The sequence below is a fragment of the Opisthorchis viverrini genome (genome assembly GCF_000715545.1).
Source record: "Opisthorchis viverrini unplaced genomic scaffold opera_v5_383, whole genome shotgun sequence".
Taxonomy (NCBI): domain Eukaryota; kingdom Metazoa; phylum Platyhelminthes; class Trematoda; order Opisthorchiida; family Opisthorchiidae; genus Opisthorchis; species Opisthorchis viverrini.
In genome coordinates, this window is record NW_008752043.1 from 413,826 (window position 1) to 431,929 (window position 18,104).

An 18,104-nucleotide genomic window follows, 5' to 3' on the forward strand; every position below is an offset into this window, starting at 1 on the left:
AATCACCCCGCGGCATGATTTATTGGCTAGGCTTCAGTGCATATTTCAGCCGCTGAGAGAATTTAGCCAATTTGTCAGAAGTCCAATGACAAAGCACTTTTCCTTACATCGGTTTCCTCAATCAATGCGAAGATTGTGTGCCAGTGAGTTTTACGTGCGTGCAAACGGTGGTTTATATAGGCCGTTTTTCGTTTGTGACACTTCTCAGTGTTTCCTACAAAAGCAGCACAAAGCGGTCGAATGAAAGTCATATGATTACAATTCACTCCGTCCGTTTACTGACTTAATGTGGAGTTTCCCACATTAGAGATTGGACGACCCAGTAGAAACAACTGGGTTAGGTAACCTCTGACATTCAAGGCTTGACCTAAATGAAGAGAGAGTCCTATGGACAACACAGCAATCGGGAGTTCTTTTCGTACAACCATCACATGTTTTTGTTCGGTTCCAAAATCACCAATCCGGTGCCGGACCCATTTTTGACCGAATAAAGACTACCGATTATTTACTAAGCTCTTCCGAAACACAATATGGTAATGGCGGAGAAGTTTTCTTTAGCTCTAATTTTTAAAATCTCTGGTGTCTAAAATTCTCAAGTATTATTGAGTTTCTCGTTTTGTTTCGATTCTGTGGATAGTGGGGCTTAAAGAAGAAACTATACAAAAAACTTGTTCGTATGTTCTTGCTTTCAAAGGCTTTTGAAGGAAATCGTTCATTATGATGTGAGGTAGGTTGTACTACGTTCACCCTCGATGATTTGGAACCAAGTGGCCAACGAACCAACTGCTAGTCAGCAGGCCCAGAGGATCCTGAAACAAATTGCACAGAGGCAGATGCAATCATGTCCTACCGTCCTGACTAACGGTACCAGGATGTTGTGACAGCTGCGAAATAATGTGGGTGCGGATCTGCATCTCACTTATAGTTCAAACCACGGTGGGTTATCTGAGCAGCACGATATAACAGCACACTGTGGCCACTAGTCGGTGTCCTGATTTCATGCCTCCCCATACAGTTATGTGATATAACAACTAAAGTTGGTCCAGTATTTTGTCCATATACCTACTTTCTCTGTGCCTGTAAAGATGGCATCACGATCTTTAAACAGTCTTGGATCATCGGTTAACCTACCATGGTTCAATCTTTGAGGGAAGTTTGACTATGCATTTCACGGCAGCCCCGAGCTAGATAACGAAAGTTGAAGTCATGTTTGACGGCAGTTGGTTGCATCGTTTACAAACAGAATATCATCAGCTCGCACACTGATGATGTCTTTTTCGGTTGTTGGCGAAACGATTGCAAGTTATTGCCAAGCTCAAAAAACGGCTGGATAGCCACATGATTAATAACCAAGAAAATCAGATGCCAGTTTCAAGGAAAGGATTCTGAAGGGATGATTATTGTCGGACACAAATGACTAAAGTTCAGGGCCATTCAGAAGGTCTGTAGAAAAAGAGCACGATCTGAGACAAAGATAAGTAAACTTCCCCAGACGGGTCAAAATAGTTGAGAAACATGGTGTAGGATACTACTCATAAGGTTGCTGTAAACTCTTCGACGGCCCACAACCGGTTTCAACTTCTTGAGGCTCATCAGGTAGCCTCAGCCCCGAGTTTTTTGAAAAAAAAACTTTTATTCTATGAAATCTGCCAACCGGTTCAACTTCTTGAGGCTCATCAGGTAGCCTCAGCCCCGAGTTTTTTGAAAAAAAAACTTTTATTCTATGAAATCTGCTTAGAACACTCATTAGCACATACAGTTGGTTTTAACGGGATGGTCAATTGAATCCCAGCTGGATCACATGTTTATGGCATTCTCCAACTGAATGTTCTGCACAAGTGCAGCCCATGTTTCAGTTGGTGCGATTCTCAAGATATCGCAATACGCTGCCCAGACGAAACAGATTATTCATAAAGTTACTGAAGTCCCTTCAGCAACCCAAGGCCACGGTTATTCCCCTCAAACATTCGGTTTCCGAACCTTAGAATGGCTAGGGAAGCTGACATTTTTATATCACATTTAACGGTTTACATCAAGAGGAACACCTGGTAGGATAAATACCAATTACCGTATATCATTCAGACATGTAAATAAAGCCCTCTGCCGTGAGTAAAGTGGCGTCGTTTTGACAAAGTCTGGCAGCAAAAAAAAGTGCACAATATTAAGTCTGGTTTTAATTTCGCAACAAGTTGATTCCGGCATTAGGAAGCAGACTGGAAGCTTGCAATGACCCTAGTGCTTCCAAAAATCTCTCACTCCGGTTGGCAGACAACAGACTATGAACACAACGTTTGTGCTTATATTGAAATTTACCTAGAAGTAAACTGAAAACAGTTAACATAAAGAAAGGTTGAACCAATGAACTGATTTTGCACTGAAGATAACCTGACGGCAAGACCAAAATCAGGATTCACTTTGTAAATAACCAGTGCGAACTCTCTTGTAACGACGTTTGGGTTTGCAAATGAGCCTTTATTTTCCACCACAGTCTAAAGCGGTTGTTACAGTAAAAACACATGCCTACAACATGTACCTGGGGCTTCGTTTTATCAATTTTTTTACTCCCGTCCCCAATGTAAAGCCGAAAATCTTACTCATGTATCAGTGAAACAAATGTGGGTAGTATCTCGCGACCCTACCACTTTAAGAATCTTGTTGATCTCGATCAAACACCGTAGTATTGATGACCTTATTGTTTTATCATCGGTTGTTAAAATGAGGCGGAATCTCACAAAACCTAAGGTGGTCATGGTCAGAAGTCTCTCAGCTCTTCTTTTTTATTATTGCCAAACGATCGTGGCAACCCCTTGCAACGATGCTAAGTATGTATCCATAGCTCACCCAGAACGACGAATCCAAGCAATACAGTAATTGCCCAACTACTACTTCCCTCCAGCCTTTACACACAGTTGCTGTAGAACGAAATTATGTGCTCCAGAAACCAGGGTTTAGTTAGTACAAGGTTACCGTTGAATCCATGGATTCCCGAAAAAAGCATTGCTACCACAGCGGGTTGTAATAAATATATTTTTTCACCGTCTTCCACCGAAGTTGGGTGACGTGATGTGGGCAAACACCATGTCACCAGCAAAGTGAGATACCCATGAAAATTTCGCCGGACAGTTTTCAAATAACATAAAATCAGCAGTCGAATGGTCGGAAAGTAACGACCTGTTTACTCAAGCACTTCCTGACCATGACTCCCTGTGTTGATCAGCTGGTTTCACGAGCGCATAACTTGATAAAGTGCCCCTTTCAAGAAATAGCCAAACCAAGTGACATTGTAGTTTTGTGTCATCTATGGTACTGTATGTATAGCATGTTTTCAAAAGAGACATCCGTGAATATCCACATAGTTTGTCCTAATGAGACGTTTTCATTCATAGGAATACTCTGCTAGAAGGGGCAAGGCAACAGCACCAGCATTAGCAGCGTGGTTTGAAGGGCAACAGCCTCTGTGGTAGAGTCGCACTCACAATATTGATGAATATATTTGCTCCTACCGATAATCATTTACTTAACCTGATCAATCATGGGTGACCCAGGTTGATGAAAATGCCACCACCGGTCTCACCGCTGTCCGTTGGACACTATACATTTATAATAAAACCTTAACCTAAAAAAGGTTCATATCTCATATTAACAACGTGCGGCATCCATTGTTGGCCTTAACAGTTGCTCGTCCTTGTTTGTAATTAAATCGTTCACACATAAATGGGAACCGTACCCACAAACGGAACTCGGAACAGATACCAAATTCATACGGATATACAAACCATACTTTACTGTCAACTGGATAGCCGTTTAAATATCCCCGTTGTTTTCTAATTAAAAATCCTTTGATCACTTTTGGGATGCTTTCATATCTACCTACTGGATTGATTTTTCCACTCACGTCTCCGCAATTGGAAGCAGATGGTGAGATTGTCCTTTAACCGGATCATCATCTGAGAGACTGAACCGAGTTTTGGTCCGTCTGGGTACAAGTAGCCCGGGGTTAAAATCAGGAGATGATCTGATAAGCAGAACATTGAGGCCTGTTGAGGTGATGTTAGGTTGCCGAGATGTAGTCAGTATTTCTCACAGTTAAATATTGTTTCTCACCATACGGATAGTTATCAAGATGGATTAAACAGACTGGGATGAAGGAGAAAACTGACAGACCTTCAGGCTAAGTTAATATGACCTTGAAACCGACATGAAAAATAAACTGTTCTTCCTATCAATTCTCATTCATTAGTGCAACTTTGCGCATTCTCATTGTGTGGTGTAGTACTAAAAGTTATAGACAGCAGCCTCACCAAGTAGAAAAAAGGTCTCGATTGAAACGTAATCTCCGTTACACACAATGAATCCGACTTGGACTGAACTGGACACCCCTCTCACTAGTAAATATCTTGTCGGAAATACATTTTGTATTCTCCATGGGCACTTTGCCAAGGACGAGCCTAAAGTTTCAACTCATGCTACTCACGCAAGATATGAGTAGTTTAACCTTTTGCTTGTAAGGTAGAAACATGGATGAAAACCTGTTTGTCTTCCTTTGCTGGGGAAAGTATTCGATGAAGATAAAAGTATCTCATATCTTGAAAGTGACCCTGAAGTTAATGTGTTTGTTATTCGCACTCCCTTTGAACCAGTGAGTGCGACAATACGGCGTGCTAACTCATGGTTAATGACTGGCTGGATTTCCGTGAACGACCGCGCGGTCACGTGAATGTTCGGGTGTCCCAACACTGCACCAGCGCTGTCAAACACTGTCCGCTTTCACTCTCCTGGGAAGTGTAATGTATCCAAGAGCGAATTCCACTCTCATCACATGATTGTCATTCATTTTTTCGTCTGCCTCTGGTGTTTCGAGAGCTGTTGATCGTTTGTTAATTTTCGCTGCATAATGAGAACTGATACATGCCTGAAACATAACCGGACACTGAACACTTTTTTATACAACACGGTACCTAAAGCGCGTCAAGAGTGTTGCTTTTTCCTAGCAAAAGTTGTAATGTCTTCCAGCCACCTACACATTCGTGTTTCCCTATACATTCACAGGCTTTTGCCGATCAGTCTGAATTTGGCCGGCTGTGTCAGTGGGGTAGACGCCGCGGCTTTGATGACGGAAAAAATGTGGCAGTTCATCGAGCAGAAATACGGAAAAATTGCTGTGCGAATGCAGTGGGCAAGCAAAGATGCTTTCGGTAAGTTATGACATAAAGAAAATTAGGTTCACCAAATTTCAAGAGGTAAACTTTAACATGAAACCACTCCCAGCGTAATTTGGTTTGTCACATAGATTATTTATGTGGCTGGCATTAAAGGACCTAAATCTAGATGTTTAGTTTCTTTGCAAATACAGTCAGAGCTCGTCATACTGTTTGGTCTCATCAGTTTTGAATGCAACTGCTAAGTCTATGACCATGATTTTGCTTTGGTTCTATCCAGAAAGACTTCTGGTAAACTCACAACAGATTTCACATTCTACAGATCATGAACGTTCCACTTAATATCATCAAGGTTACGCATAAAAATATACCAGCATATTGTTTAAAGTAAGTAATATCTATCTATCTACCTGTTTATCTAATATCAAGAGCAGGAATCCAGGCGAACTGTTCAGCCTCGGTGTCAACGTCAACATTCTCTATGCTGGCACCAAAGCCAAATCCTTCACACAAGCTGATTATTGACCATCAGATGAATACAACGCTCAAGTAGACCTATTATCTTGCGCCAATCTGATTAACGCAAGTGTTGGTTGTTGAAGGTCACCATCTTTTGTCAGGAGGCTGATATTGGTTGAGGTGGCTTTCCTGCTAAACACGTTATTCTCTCAGTGGTTTCATCCTGGTTTCAGGCGAATCTACACAAACATTCCGAAAATTCTGCTGTCTTCCACTTTGGTTTTGGCTTTCCTCCACGCTACTCACTGCTCTGACTTTGGCAACACTGATGGCTTTCGCGCCACTTTCTGTAAGTGATATGGGCTCTGTTCAGGCATCCGGAGTCACCAAAGCTCCCCCAACCGATCTAGACATGGACAGCCACGTGCAAGCAGGCCGAATTCACAATGCAGCGATTGTCTGTGCCATCTTCTCCGCACTGAGTTTTCTGATTTTATGTGCAGCATCTGTGCCATCCCTGATCAACCTTATTCAAGGGCGCCCTTTTCAACGCAAACACCAACGACTTTGTTACAAAGCAGGTGGAAAACTGGGAGAACCTCCAATGGATATGTGTTACGGTATGACTGGTGGACGCTTCGATCCGATGGCATGCGTACGAATGGACGGCCCATGTAACGGTATGTCATAGGTCTTGATACACCAAACTCCTAACAAAAACGTACACTTGAAGATGATAAATAAGTTGTGCCATAGTTGTATGCCCGGCAACGGAATGCTGAAGTAACCACTTGGGTCCACTTAGGGTCAGCCGCTAGGCAAAACAATTTTGTGACGGCTAGAAGGGTTTACCAGATCATGTGGTTCACCAATCTGTAAGTAACTTCAGCCATTAGGGAAATCTGCTAGTCGATGGACGTTGGTTCTGCAGGGTACGAACACACGTGTCATCTTTGGTGAGGATAAACTGGGCCTGAGGCCTTCCGCCCACTGAGGTGGAAACAGGACAATCGAAATCTGCTCTCCTGTTGCCTTAATGCATTGCATGCGTGCACCGTTTTTGGCACACACGTTGTGCGTTTCTGAATTAGGTATAAGCCTTGGTCTCCCTTTTCATGCCACAGAACACCTGGAAATTCTACGATAAATGACATGCGGACTTTCAACAACTTAGGTTCTGTGGCTTCGGTAGGCTGGTCCAAAACCGTTAAATGGCCAAAAATGTAGTTCCTCGTACTGTGGGCGGCGCGAATAAACGGAGAATCGTACCGCCGTGTTTGTGAATTTCGTAACCTACAAAACTTAGCGTTTTTACAGATCGGTTGCTAGATTTTAAAATTTTAGTGCGAAAAACATGCAGAAGTTAAGCGACTGTCGTTCATCATCTGTCCATTTAGGAAGACTCTTGGGTGGCAATCGCAATGTCTCGACACTAGACGCTTGTCACTGTCAAACAGATCGACTGATTTCTTCGCCGGACGCGCGTCTCTGGAGAAAGTGAAGCGTTTTGCCACCTTTCTATATGTAGCTCTTAATGGTTCGATTAGAAAAACGAAGATGAAACTGCCGTTAGCTTTGACATACTACTCTCCTTACTGAAAGTATATAATAATTTTTATCGGCGCATGGCTATCTTCATCAGATTTCCGATTTGTCAACGCTACTCGTGTTACATGTGCCTTTAATTCAAACAGAGCGCTGTAAAAATTCAGCATTTGTGCTCACCAATGTTGGTACGCTAGTCTCTAAAACGACTCAGGAAAAGCCGTGGGAGCTTAGTTTTATTGTCGCCTTTATTACAGGAATGAGAGGCCTTTCCGAATGACATGGAAGGTTGGCACAGTGCCACATGCCTCATAGTTTGATCACCCGCAACACAAAATTCACGGACACAATTAAGTGCATAAAAAATGTTAATTGATGTTTGTTCATCAACTCTGACTAAATAAAGTCTTTCAGAACAGCTCCTAACGTCTATATTTTATATCAAATCGGCAAACGGGCAATGCTCTCTGGAACAATGCACTCTCTTAAAATTGAGTTGTGCTGTGTCTCCGAACCAAGCATGTATGATTCGCATGTGGTTATACAACTCAGAACGCCAAGGACGAAATCAACTCTTCAACATTTCGCCCTCCGTGTGTCTGGTGACCCAGAAACGATTACTCGCAGAATACATGGTGTGGGCGCTGCACTCAGCCCCCTATCTGAACACACTTTGCTGGATTGAATCTCAGTGTACAATCGTCTTTTTGAGCCATGCGGTTATTCATCTCCATCAAACTCAATTCCTCACAACATAATGAACGGTGCATGTTTGTAGTGTCGGCGTATGCTCCAAGAGAGTGTAGTTTTTTCGCTGAGACGAAGGCTTTCCGAGCGAGAAGCACGGATACTTATTTTTTCGGGTGATATGAATGCCCAAATCGGTCGTCTGAGCTCCTTGGAATCACATTCAGGTGGTCCATCCAGAGTCGATGCTTACCAAACAGACAACGGCGAGCGAATCTGAAAATTGTGTGCTGATCATAAACTGTTTCTGGCCAGTAGAAACTTTCAGCATGAACATTCGTAACGCGTAACCTGCCGGCCACAAAATGCAAATCAACCGTGAACCCAGTTAGATCACCTAGCCATCGGCCACTGGTAGAGAGCCACAATTCAAGGCTACTGTTTTTTTTTCTGCTGCACAAAATTGATTTTGAAAAGGCCAAGGTGCGTACACGCCCGAAATTTCGCTTTTCGCTGAGGCCCTTGCAAATCAGCAAGAAGCATGCCAATCCACTATCTCCGAAGAACTTCCATAGCTCAACTGCATCAATTTCAGTTAGTTCGACAGCTCTCCGCAGTAAACCAATACTGCAATTGGAGTAAGTATGGTAAACTGTGAGCTATGCGCCCATTACTGTCGGTCTGATTTGTCCGGTACGACCGAATGACCGTCGGATATAGTCAACGTCGATATTCCTAATTGCTGCTAGAAAATTCGTACCAGCAAGCGACCAGTAGGAAGGCCCACACCCAACGCCAAATGGTGAAAAGCTTAAAGAAAGTATGAGAACTCTGGTATATATCGAAGATCGGCAAATAGAGAAGGCTTAGGCTACCGGAAAGCGTCGATATTCCTAATTGATGCTAGAAAATTCGTACCAGCAAGCAACCAGTAGGATGGCGCACACCAAACGCCAAATGGTGAAAAGCCTAAGGAAAGGATGAGAACTCTGGTATATGTCGAAGATCTGCAAATAGAGAAGGCTTAGGCTACCGGAAAAACCCATGCCTTCTATCAACTAGTAGGATCGACTGGATCTTGGAAATCAACAGGTTAGCTGGCCTCCCGTGGAGATATTGCAAACGGTCGAATGGAATTTCACCCTTGATCACCCGCCGGAAAAAGAAATAAAGTAAACTATCAGCACTGAAACGTCGGAAGGCCCCATGGCTGGACAGTCCACGTCCAGCGTAGTCAGCAGATAATGACCACAAACTTTTGACAAAATAGCAACAGTGGAAAAATGGGGTGACACAGTAATCCGGCCACCTTGTCTGGCTGGAAAATACGGTGGCTGTCGAAGAAGGCCCCTCACGTGCCTACTCTGATTCCCCGAGTCAAATCCAGGAAATAATTTGACCCCTCTTATCTTGATAGAGATGGAATGTATTTTCACCGATTTTACTGGTCCCGTGTTGGCCATTTGCTGAGTGGTTACAATGGATTCTTCGGAGAGTCAACCCCTGATCACCCGACTTCCTGTCAGTTGGCTGATCTACGGCTGAGGAAGCAAAATCTCCTAATTAAGCTTGGAAACTGGAAAAAACACTGCAACCTCCTCCTAGCTATCTTCTGTTTACCTACTATTAATTGTAACTTTTTGTTCCAGAATCGTTATTCCTTACTTTTTTGTCAAAACGAATTTTCCTATTTCGAGATATGATTGACTCTCAGGATCAACCCAAATTTATTTGCCCAAGGACCAAACTTTGAGTATGCCTTCACAAACTGACTGACAAACGAGAATTAGTGCTTTGGGCTTGACAGAATTCCGTGTAAAATCGAGTTGGACGAACAACACAGAGAAAACGATGTTTCCCAATGAGGAGCATGCTTTGTTAGCTCTTTGGGATAATTGTTCGTACAATGCTGTACTTAAATTTATTTGCAAGTTACTTTGTTGCCTACATTCTCACACCAATCGCCTAATTTACAATGGCACAAAACACTCCGGTGAAATTTCCGTGCTCCACCTGAAGAGGAAACACCCTTGGGACCGGCCAACATCTCTCACTCTGTCTTGAGTCACTCCAATGGAGCAATCGTCTCAACAGCTATTGCAATCCACCATGAGGGAAGTAGTGTTTTAGAGTCGTATTAACTGAACAAAACTGTAGATTTTCACTGTACAAAAGGCTAACTGCAAAGAAAGTGCACGAAACGGCGCATTTGTGCTATTCAGCGGGAAAAATCTTCGTCAGTGAAAATTCTACATGTTCTGCAATAAGCAAATGAAAATGAAACAGTGCGCTACATTTTACGTCTTTATGATATTTTCAAAGTTTTGCTTTTATCATGGTTTTTTACCTGCTCACTTGGCTTAAAACATTGGAGCCGTTGGCCTGCATAAACCACCAAATGCATATTGTTGGACGTGAGAAACAATCCGGGGATTGTAATGGCGATTTTGCTCTGTAGGTGAAACTAATTTATGCCACTTGACTTTTCAGCAAAGGCTGTTTCAATAGCAGGACAATATCTCCGTTAAAACGCATGCTGTACTGTCCAACACCCTATGGTTCTGCAGGGGGTCACACTGCTAGCATCCAAAAATAGGTCACAGGTGGACAGAGTGAGACAGCTGGTTGCATTGTTGAATCGGTTTAGCAATTTTGGTCATTACTCTTATCACGGGTGTTCTGTGGGGTAACGGGGAATAAACATCGACTGTTCGAGCGATAAATGGGCAAAAGAGGCTACTACTGGGTTGGAGACGGCTCTCTCAGACGGCACTCTTCTTTGGGCCTCTATGTTCACCGACGGCTTCCTGTGACTAGCACATTCGATCATTTTCAATGAACATTCTGGTCAGGTAAGGGTGTGGTTGACCTCTCATTGAACACGGGATCAGTCTGAAGGCGTTGGCCTGTCCATTACTGAACGATGCGAGCAATGTATGCTATCAGCACATGTTTTTGTACATTAAATGCTTTAACATAAATTCCCCCGTGTTTGGTTTGATATCTATGGCTATACTAGAAGTGGCAAAGTATCCGTTCGAAAACTGTCTTTTGTCTATTCTTGGCGAGTTTACTCGACTGGCATTGTTGGTTCTATTAGGCAGGTAGTCAACCATTCCTCTTACCACAAATGGATCAGCTAAGCCCTACGCTTTAGTGCGGAGTACAGAAATAAAACCTTTTAAAAGCAAATACACTCCATTATATCGACTCACATTACTCAAAGTGGGATCACTGTTAAAACGTTCAACACATTCGCTAGAGCTTTAATTCACATAGTTTGGTCAATATTGATCGGCCTTTTCTTGTCTGAAACTTTTCGGAATCCCATGTGAATGTGCTATCGTCTTAGCTCTGTCAGTTCAGAGAATGTAGAGTCTTCGGTGTCATTGAAAAAATAAGCATAGTCATTAATAATATCACGAAACGAATACTAACTGCATCCGTGGACTTACCGGATGCGAATCCCTTGGCAGCACCAATAACTGAAGGCCAGTCAGACTAGGCTACAAAATCGGCCACTGCATAATAACCTGCCAAATAACAGGATTAATAGATAGGCGAATTCAGGCAGCGAAACCACGGACGTACATAAGCTTCTTTCAAATAAATATCGACACCTCACATGTCCAACGATGGATGGTGGATAGTCTCAATATCCGAAACGAACTGCTCTCTTCCGTCGTTCACAGGCCTGGGCACAGTCGCACACAAATGCATTACGCACATTCCAGAACCCATGTTTCAGCACTGCGTTGGACCACGAGAACACCACAAGTGTATATTTTCTTGACATAAAACACTTTATATAAAGTTAATGAAAATTCTACGACAGCCCACTGCCAATTTCGCCCTTCTTGAGCTCTTCACGTAGGCATAGTTTCTGAGTTTCCGTCAGTCTTGTGCATTACTTGAACAACAGGTTGTGTACAACTGGTAAAGTAAACTCACTCCCATTCTACTTTTCTACCAACTGGAGACTTGAGGAAACTTCTTGTTTATGATGTCCACCTTAAGCAATAAAGTAATATGCTAATCATTGTATTTCGTCAATCGTGGTGAGTACTTTTTAGGGGTCGTCCGTGCACTGTTTTTCCATGCTTGAAACTCTAAAGACCATCTGGTGTTACCGGTTTGTCAATTCTCTGGTTTTGTGATGGTTCAGCTCGGTACGCTTCCAATCCAAGTCGAGCGGCATTTCATTTAAACCAAGAACTAACATCCGCCGCAACCGTGGCCGCTGCAGCAGCCGCCGCTGCGGTAACAGCGGCTGCAGACCAGAAGTGGCGGTTATTTTCACATTCGCACAATCGGACTAACGGAAACCCAGGTGGGACTAAGGTTAGAGTCGATAAACCTCGACTGGATGCCACAGATGTCGAGAGTCAAGTCAGTCAATCTGCTACCAGTGATGACGATGTGGACGACGGGTCGGAAAGCAGTGAGAAGGGAGACGATTCCTCGGATATTCAAACCCAATTCCAAAATAATGTCAATTTATGCGAATCAGGAGAGCTTCTACTCAAAGGAGATCAAAAGCGGAAGAAAGGTAATGCAACAAGTAATCATCGACATGGCTGTGACAAAAAATCCATGAAAAGCACCGCAGAAGCTCAACAAAATCTGTCTAAATGGAAAGAGTTAATCCGAAAGGGTCTAATGGAGGCGTGTAAAGTTTTATCAATGATCGACAGTCGTATTGGTAAACGACAAACGCGCATTGTCCTCTGCATCACTGGAACCGGCTGTCCCACCTCCCCGACAAGTACAATCATCAAGCTGGCCACCTTCATACGTTTGGTTGATCGTCTGTTGATGCAACCTCCTGAAGGTGGAACAAGCGGAGATGTAACTGTGATGTTGGAGCCTAGTGCGAAGAAGCCCACGAGTGGCAAGGCTGAAGGAAAGCCAACTTCAACCTCCAAATTATGGACACCAAATGTGATTGTCTTAGTCGCTGCCTCAGTCCCATCTTCACTGAATCCAACTGCTAGTCAACTTATGGCTAATCCACCACCGCTCAAATCGCAGCATTTTGTGCGTGAACCTCCATCCGCTTTGATGGGTCAACATCCATCTACATGGGCTAATTTCAAGTTGTGGTGGTCTGTGCATCATTTTTGTCACTTGCCACTCTACCTGGAGGACGAACCAATTGGAGCTCGGATTAATGGGCCAATCAACCTTCATCAGCTCCCATCGATCACCAGTCCGTCCATGTTTCCGTTACAGACAACTCAGGTAGGTCTGTGTTATGCCCACTGCACATCTTCATAAACTTTAGTTGACAATAAGTAAATCAAATCTTAATATGACTGGATGCCTCCTAGATATTCATTCTGTTGAAGTGCAACAAAATGTCTTGAATTAAGTTTCATGAAATAAAACGTTTGAAAAACGCACTGAGTAAGCCTACCCAAATATGACTAGGTAGTAATATAGTATCCTCTCGTATGTGGCTTGTATGAATCGTCGTAATTCACCATGTTCATTTAGTACATTAAATATGTTCACTTCGAAGTTTTCACACCATTTTTAGACCAGCTCCGTGCTCCCCAATTAGTTTGAAACCCTCTAGAATGGCTGTCTGCAATATGCTTTATCACGTTTAAGCAGACTTCACAATCAAGCAAAGGGATAGTTCTATGGGTTACTTAAATAACCGAGTCACAAGCATCATAATCCACCTTGCGCTTGGTTGTACGATGTCAATTTATCCTACGTGGTCACGTGAATAGAGTTTCTCGGCGCAATAACATGCCTAATTCTCACCCGTGAGGCTGCTGGCTTCACTGGACTTTCAAGTTCCTTAAATCCAGCTCGTAAGGATGGTATCCGGATTCATTCAAACGATAAAGTGAGTATGAGCGGGGAGTAGGAATATCCACAACTGAGCAACATTTGTGCGCATGAAGTCGCCAGTTCTAATGAGTCTAGCAACAACAGGATGCTGCTGCACCAAAACGGTGAAAGAACCGCCCAGCGGCTTTCAACCTACAGCTGGTGGCTCAGCCAGAAATGGGACACTCCAAGAACGGAACCTTTCTATCGGGCTTGCCGACCCTTGGTTGTCAGAAGACTAACAAACAAATTCACATGCTTGCGCCTAACATCAGCACAAAAGGTCTTATAAATGCTTAAGCCGGATTTTCACGGATTTACAGTGAGGATTACGATGATACTTGCGCAATAAACATTCGTAGGTAACTGAGATTGGACGCTACCGAATGCTAAAGATATGCTTGTTGTCTATCACAAAATGATTCTTGTCATACGAAGAGATATCGCAGTGTATTACGAGACTAGGCTCAACCACTTTGAACAGGATTACCTTTACATGCTAAAAGATACTACGCGGAATCTGCAACAAACTCGTGGATAGATGGTAGTCTGGTCAGCACTAGTCAATAATCAAGCCAATCAGGTGCATTGTCTTCAGCCTCAAAGCACTCACATGGTTATCTTCCATTACCCAATCAAACCGCAGTTTGGTGGTAGCTGTCAACTTGGCTTTGGTTACATCACGTCTTTGTGTAATCCTGTCTACAGCAGTCTTCGAAAAGTTTTACCGTGATCATCATCTACAACACTCACAAATACCAAACTACTTAATAACATCAGCAGTTTGCGCTAAAGTCGTCCGCACTCGTCTTCAGGGGGTGTGTATCTGGTAAAACGACGAAACCAAGATTCCACTTTATCGTCATAAAGTAGTAGGCTCAGTTCCTCAGTGAGCTGCCATGTTGTCTTTGTGTGAATACCTGTCGTTGGTTTTCGTGGAATGCACACCCCTGCATTGTTCAAGCGTGAGCGAGATCATACGACTACGGAATATAGCTACTACAGGCTAAGCTAACTTTTCACTCGTTCTCCCTAGAAATATGTTCGCAAAACTGTCACAGGAGTTGCTGCCTGTAAACAACCACGTCCTATAACTAATCCTTGCTAGTGTTCTGGTTACTTCGAGGCGAAGCGGTTGTTTCCACCGTTTTTTTTCCTTGAAGGAGCGTTGCTAGTCATTTACTTGGGAGGTCATTCATAAATAAGGTTTCAAGAAAGCCCTGTTCCATTCAATGGCGTTTTACCAAACGGCCAAACGTATTACCTATGTCATTGTCATTTCATATCACTTCTTTGAAGAATAACCTCCTTCACTAATAGTTTTGCGATGAAATACAACCATAGAACACATTGTTTGCGTTCAGTGTTTTCGATAAAATCCCCCGATGAAAACATCAGTTGATCCGAAGAAAGTACCTGAACGCACACACTATCATCTTATCAGATCTTTCGCTGTTTTTGACGTCACCTTTGACATCGTGGTTTTCCCTTCCAGATCTTTCGCTGTTTGTGACGTCACCTTTGACATCGTGGTTTTCCCTTCAGAATCTAAGACGATTTTGTGCTCCTAACTACTCAAAACTAAGCTGAGGCATATACCCCAGCCGGCATCTTGTTGATTCACCGACAGCTGTCACCTGTGGAGATAGTGTAATTGCTCACCAAGCGGTGTTGACTCCAAACCTCCCATTTTAGGAAGAACATGAATTAACTCCATACCAAAGAAAAAGGGAGTGATTGCTGTTCATTCTTATTGGGGCTCATCAACAGTGGGTACAATGGGAATTATCGTAATTTGAACCCTAATCACGTACCAACAAAACGTGCTCACGTTTGTGTGCTATGCGTGGCGACCCTGACTTTTCGGACGATGATTAAATAAGTTTTCTGTCTGCGTTTATCGATCGGCTCATGTTTCAGTAATTTCTGTGATCCGTCGGAGATTTCGCTCATTTGTGGGTCGCGGTGGTATTAGAGTAATTTGTTTCTGGATCACTCCTATGGGAGGAGTTCAGGCCCAGTTAGGAACCCCTCAAACATCCCGCATCAGAGGTTAAAACGGCTCACCCGGGCTTCGTTCTTACTATAGTTCATCAAGGGCGCACATCCTAAAACGTACCGAGATCCTAAGGTCTGAACCTATTACCACTAGATCACGCGAGCGCGCTGACCGCATCCGGACCGGTGATTTTAAACAAGAAGAGATAATCCCCAAAAAACCGGTTACCGCGGTCCTCCCCTCCCCTGTGTGGATGAACCAGAATAACCGCTCAAAAACAGGAGAACTAACAAAGGTCAACCAATCGGGAACCTACATTCAGTGGACACTGTGTTAAAATCCGATTTTCAGTATCGGTTTCTCCTTGAAGCGTCATGAAAATTGTCGTTTCATTTTGTGAAACATTCAAGCGCTTCACTTATCTTCATCGGCTGTTTATTGAAAAATGTTCTCAAGAAAACCCTAGAGATAAGAACGAAACCAGCTGAGACGGTCATACCTGAAAGTGGTCCGTATTCTCGTACACTGTAAAAATCACTGCAACAACTATTGTCAGATGTCAGATGCCTGGAATTTCAACCCCGGCGCGGCCATGAGACATGCAATGCTGATGAGCTCTAATAAGAGCGAAACTCGGATCCAGTGCTGATGTGGGCTCACCAGAATAATTATGCCTGTTCAAAGCAGATCGATGTGAATATGTGAATATGTGAATATTATTTGAAAATGATCGATGTGAATATATCCCACAAACCCCATAACAGAAATATTCATTTATTCTGTGGTGCACATCAGGACTTTGTAAACGGCCACCGATGGAGAACATCAAATAATATCCATGTGACACCGTCGTCTGCACGCATCACCACAGTGCTAAACTTTTTGGACGATTGCCAAGCGATGAGCACCATTTTACTGGATCCAAAGAGGTATACAAGTCCTGGCCAGCATTAAGTCTATCACCAAACCAAGGCGGCATAATACTTCGCAACGTTAGGCTTACATTTTACAAGTACTTTTATGGAAGGAGGTGCCTACACTGCATCAGAAGTAGTTGAGCAAGAAGGCTGAACACCAAATCCTCTAGTTTTGTTGGTCCCTGCTTACAGTATATCACGTAAACACGTGTATATCACCATTTTGCTGGCAAATAGGCACTGTGTACAACGTCCACAAGTCTGGATAAAGAGTGTGTGGAAAATTTCATCCGAAGAGTGACCATTTCCTTGTCTAAAACAATGAGTCAGGCGCAAGTTTACCTTCTGAATCGTAGAAAAAATCGAGAAACAAATGCCATCCTTATCATTGAGTGGAGTTCAGACAACTGTAAGAAGTTCAAACTGTTTTTAAAAAGTGGTACGATAATTGATTATCTAACCTTATTGAACCATATATATGTATATATATGTATATATATTCATCCTGTGCTTCCTTTCTCAATCTAAGAGAGGTGTTTTAGCATTCGGATACTGGGCAACGACCCCAAGATGAAGAATGCAGAATGAAAACTGTCCTAAACTGACGCTTTTTTCCGCTTTACTGCCCCCTCTACTCACCAGTACCTACCGACAAACAGCACCTTACTGGATGTTTATGCTGGAATACATGAGCTGGCCGACTTGAACACAAAATACCTGCGACAATTGCTCACAATGTCTGCTTTTATGGGTGAGATTTACTTCCATCTTCTACCATGCTTTACTATGCCTTGTCAGTCCTTATTCCGAACACACTTTAGGATTTGATTGTTCGTCAGGTGGTTACTGGTTTCTACACACTAACAGATGTTATGAGCCCTTGGTCGCCGGGTAAGAGTTTCCGGAGTAACAGGTCGATTGGGAGTCAACACATTTTGACGAGAACTCCTCGACATTCACGGAGCCTTGAAACGACATAGTGCAAAGTAATTTATTACTGAAAGTATATTGATGGGAAAAGGTGACCGCTTGAGTTCATGGATCGTTGATCAAGTGCCAGTTGACCTGCTTGATAAGCGTGGTAATGGGTTTGCAAAGGTCTCGTCACTAAGCCAGGAGACATCGTTAGTGCACGATATCTCTGTGAGTTTTGGCCTAAAACCTGGTAATCGTCAGTAGCTCACCGCTTACTTATTTTTCCATATTTCTACCAAGTGGTTAATCAAACGGGACTCCAATATTTTTGGTAAAAACACAAATGTGGTCGTAATCAGCTAAGGCACGTCAAGTAAACTGACAAATTATAAGGTTCATGTCATCTTGAAAGAGGGTTTAATCGAAATGCTGGTGACGAGCTCTGTGGACACTTTCTGTCCTGTGTGCAAATGTCTGGGTTGCCCCGGCACTGATACAGTTGACGTGCTGCTTTTGGGTCAACACAATGATACTGAGCAGACGTGGCAAGTTGCATACTGGGTATATATATATATATATTTA

At 43.1% G+C, this 18,104-nt stretch overlaps 1 protein-coding gene across 1 annotated transcript in view; it reads left to right on the forward strand.

Moving 5' to 3' along the window:
- The window catches only part of T265_10595 (hypothetical protein), a gene marked incomplete at both ends in the record, with an annotated part of 107,976 nt that overhangs the window by 61,058 nt on the left and 28,814 nt on the right, over positions 1-18,104 (forward strand). Inside the window, 4 exons of the mRNA XM_009177014.1 lie at positions 5,050-5,195; positions 5,852-6,298; positions 12,016-13,091; positions 17,250-17,358. Of these exons, the coding sequence (XP_009175278.1) occupies positions 5,050-5,195; positions 5,852-6,298; positions 12,016-13,091; positions 17,250-17,358 (1,778 nt within the window). The remainder of the gene's footprint in view (positions 1-5,049; positions 5,196-5,851; positions 6,299-12,015; positions 13,092-17,249; positions 17,359-18,104) is intronic.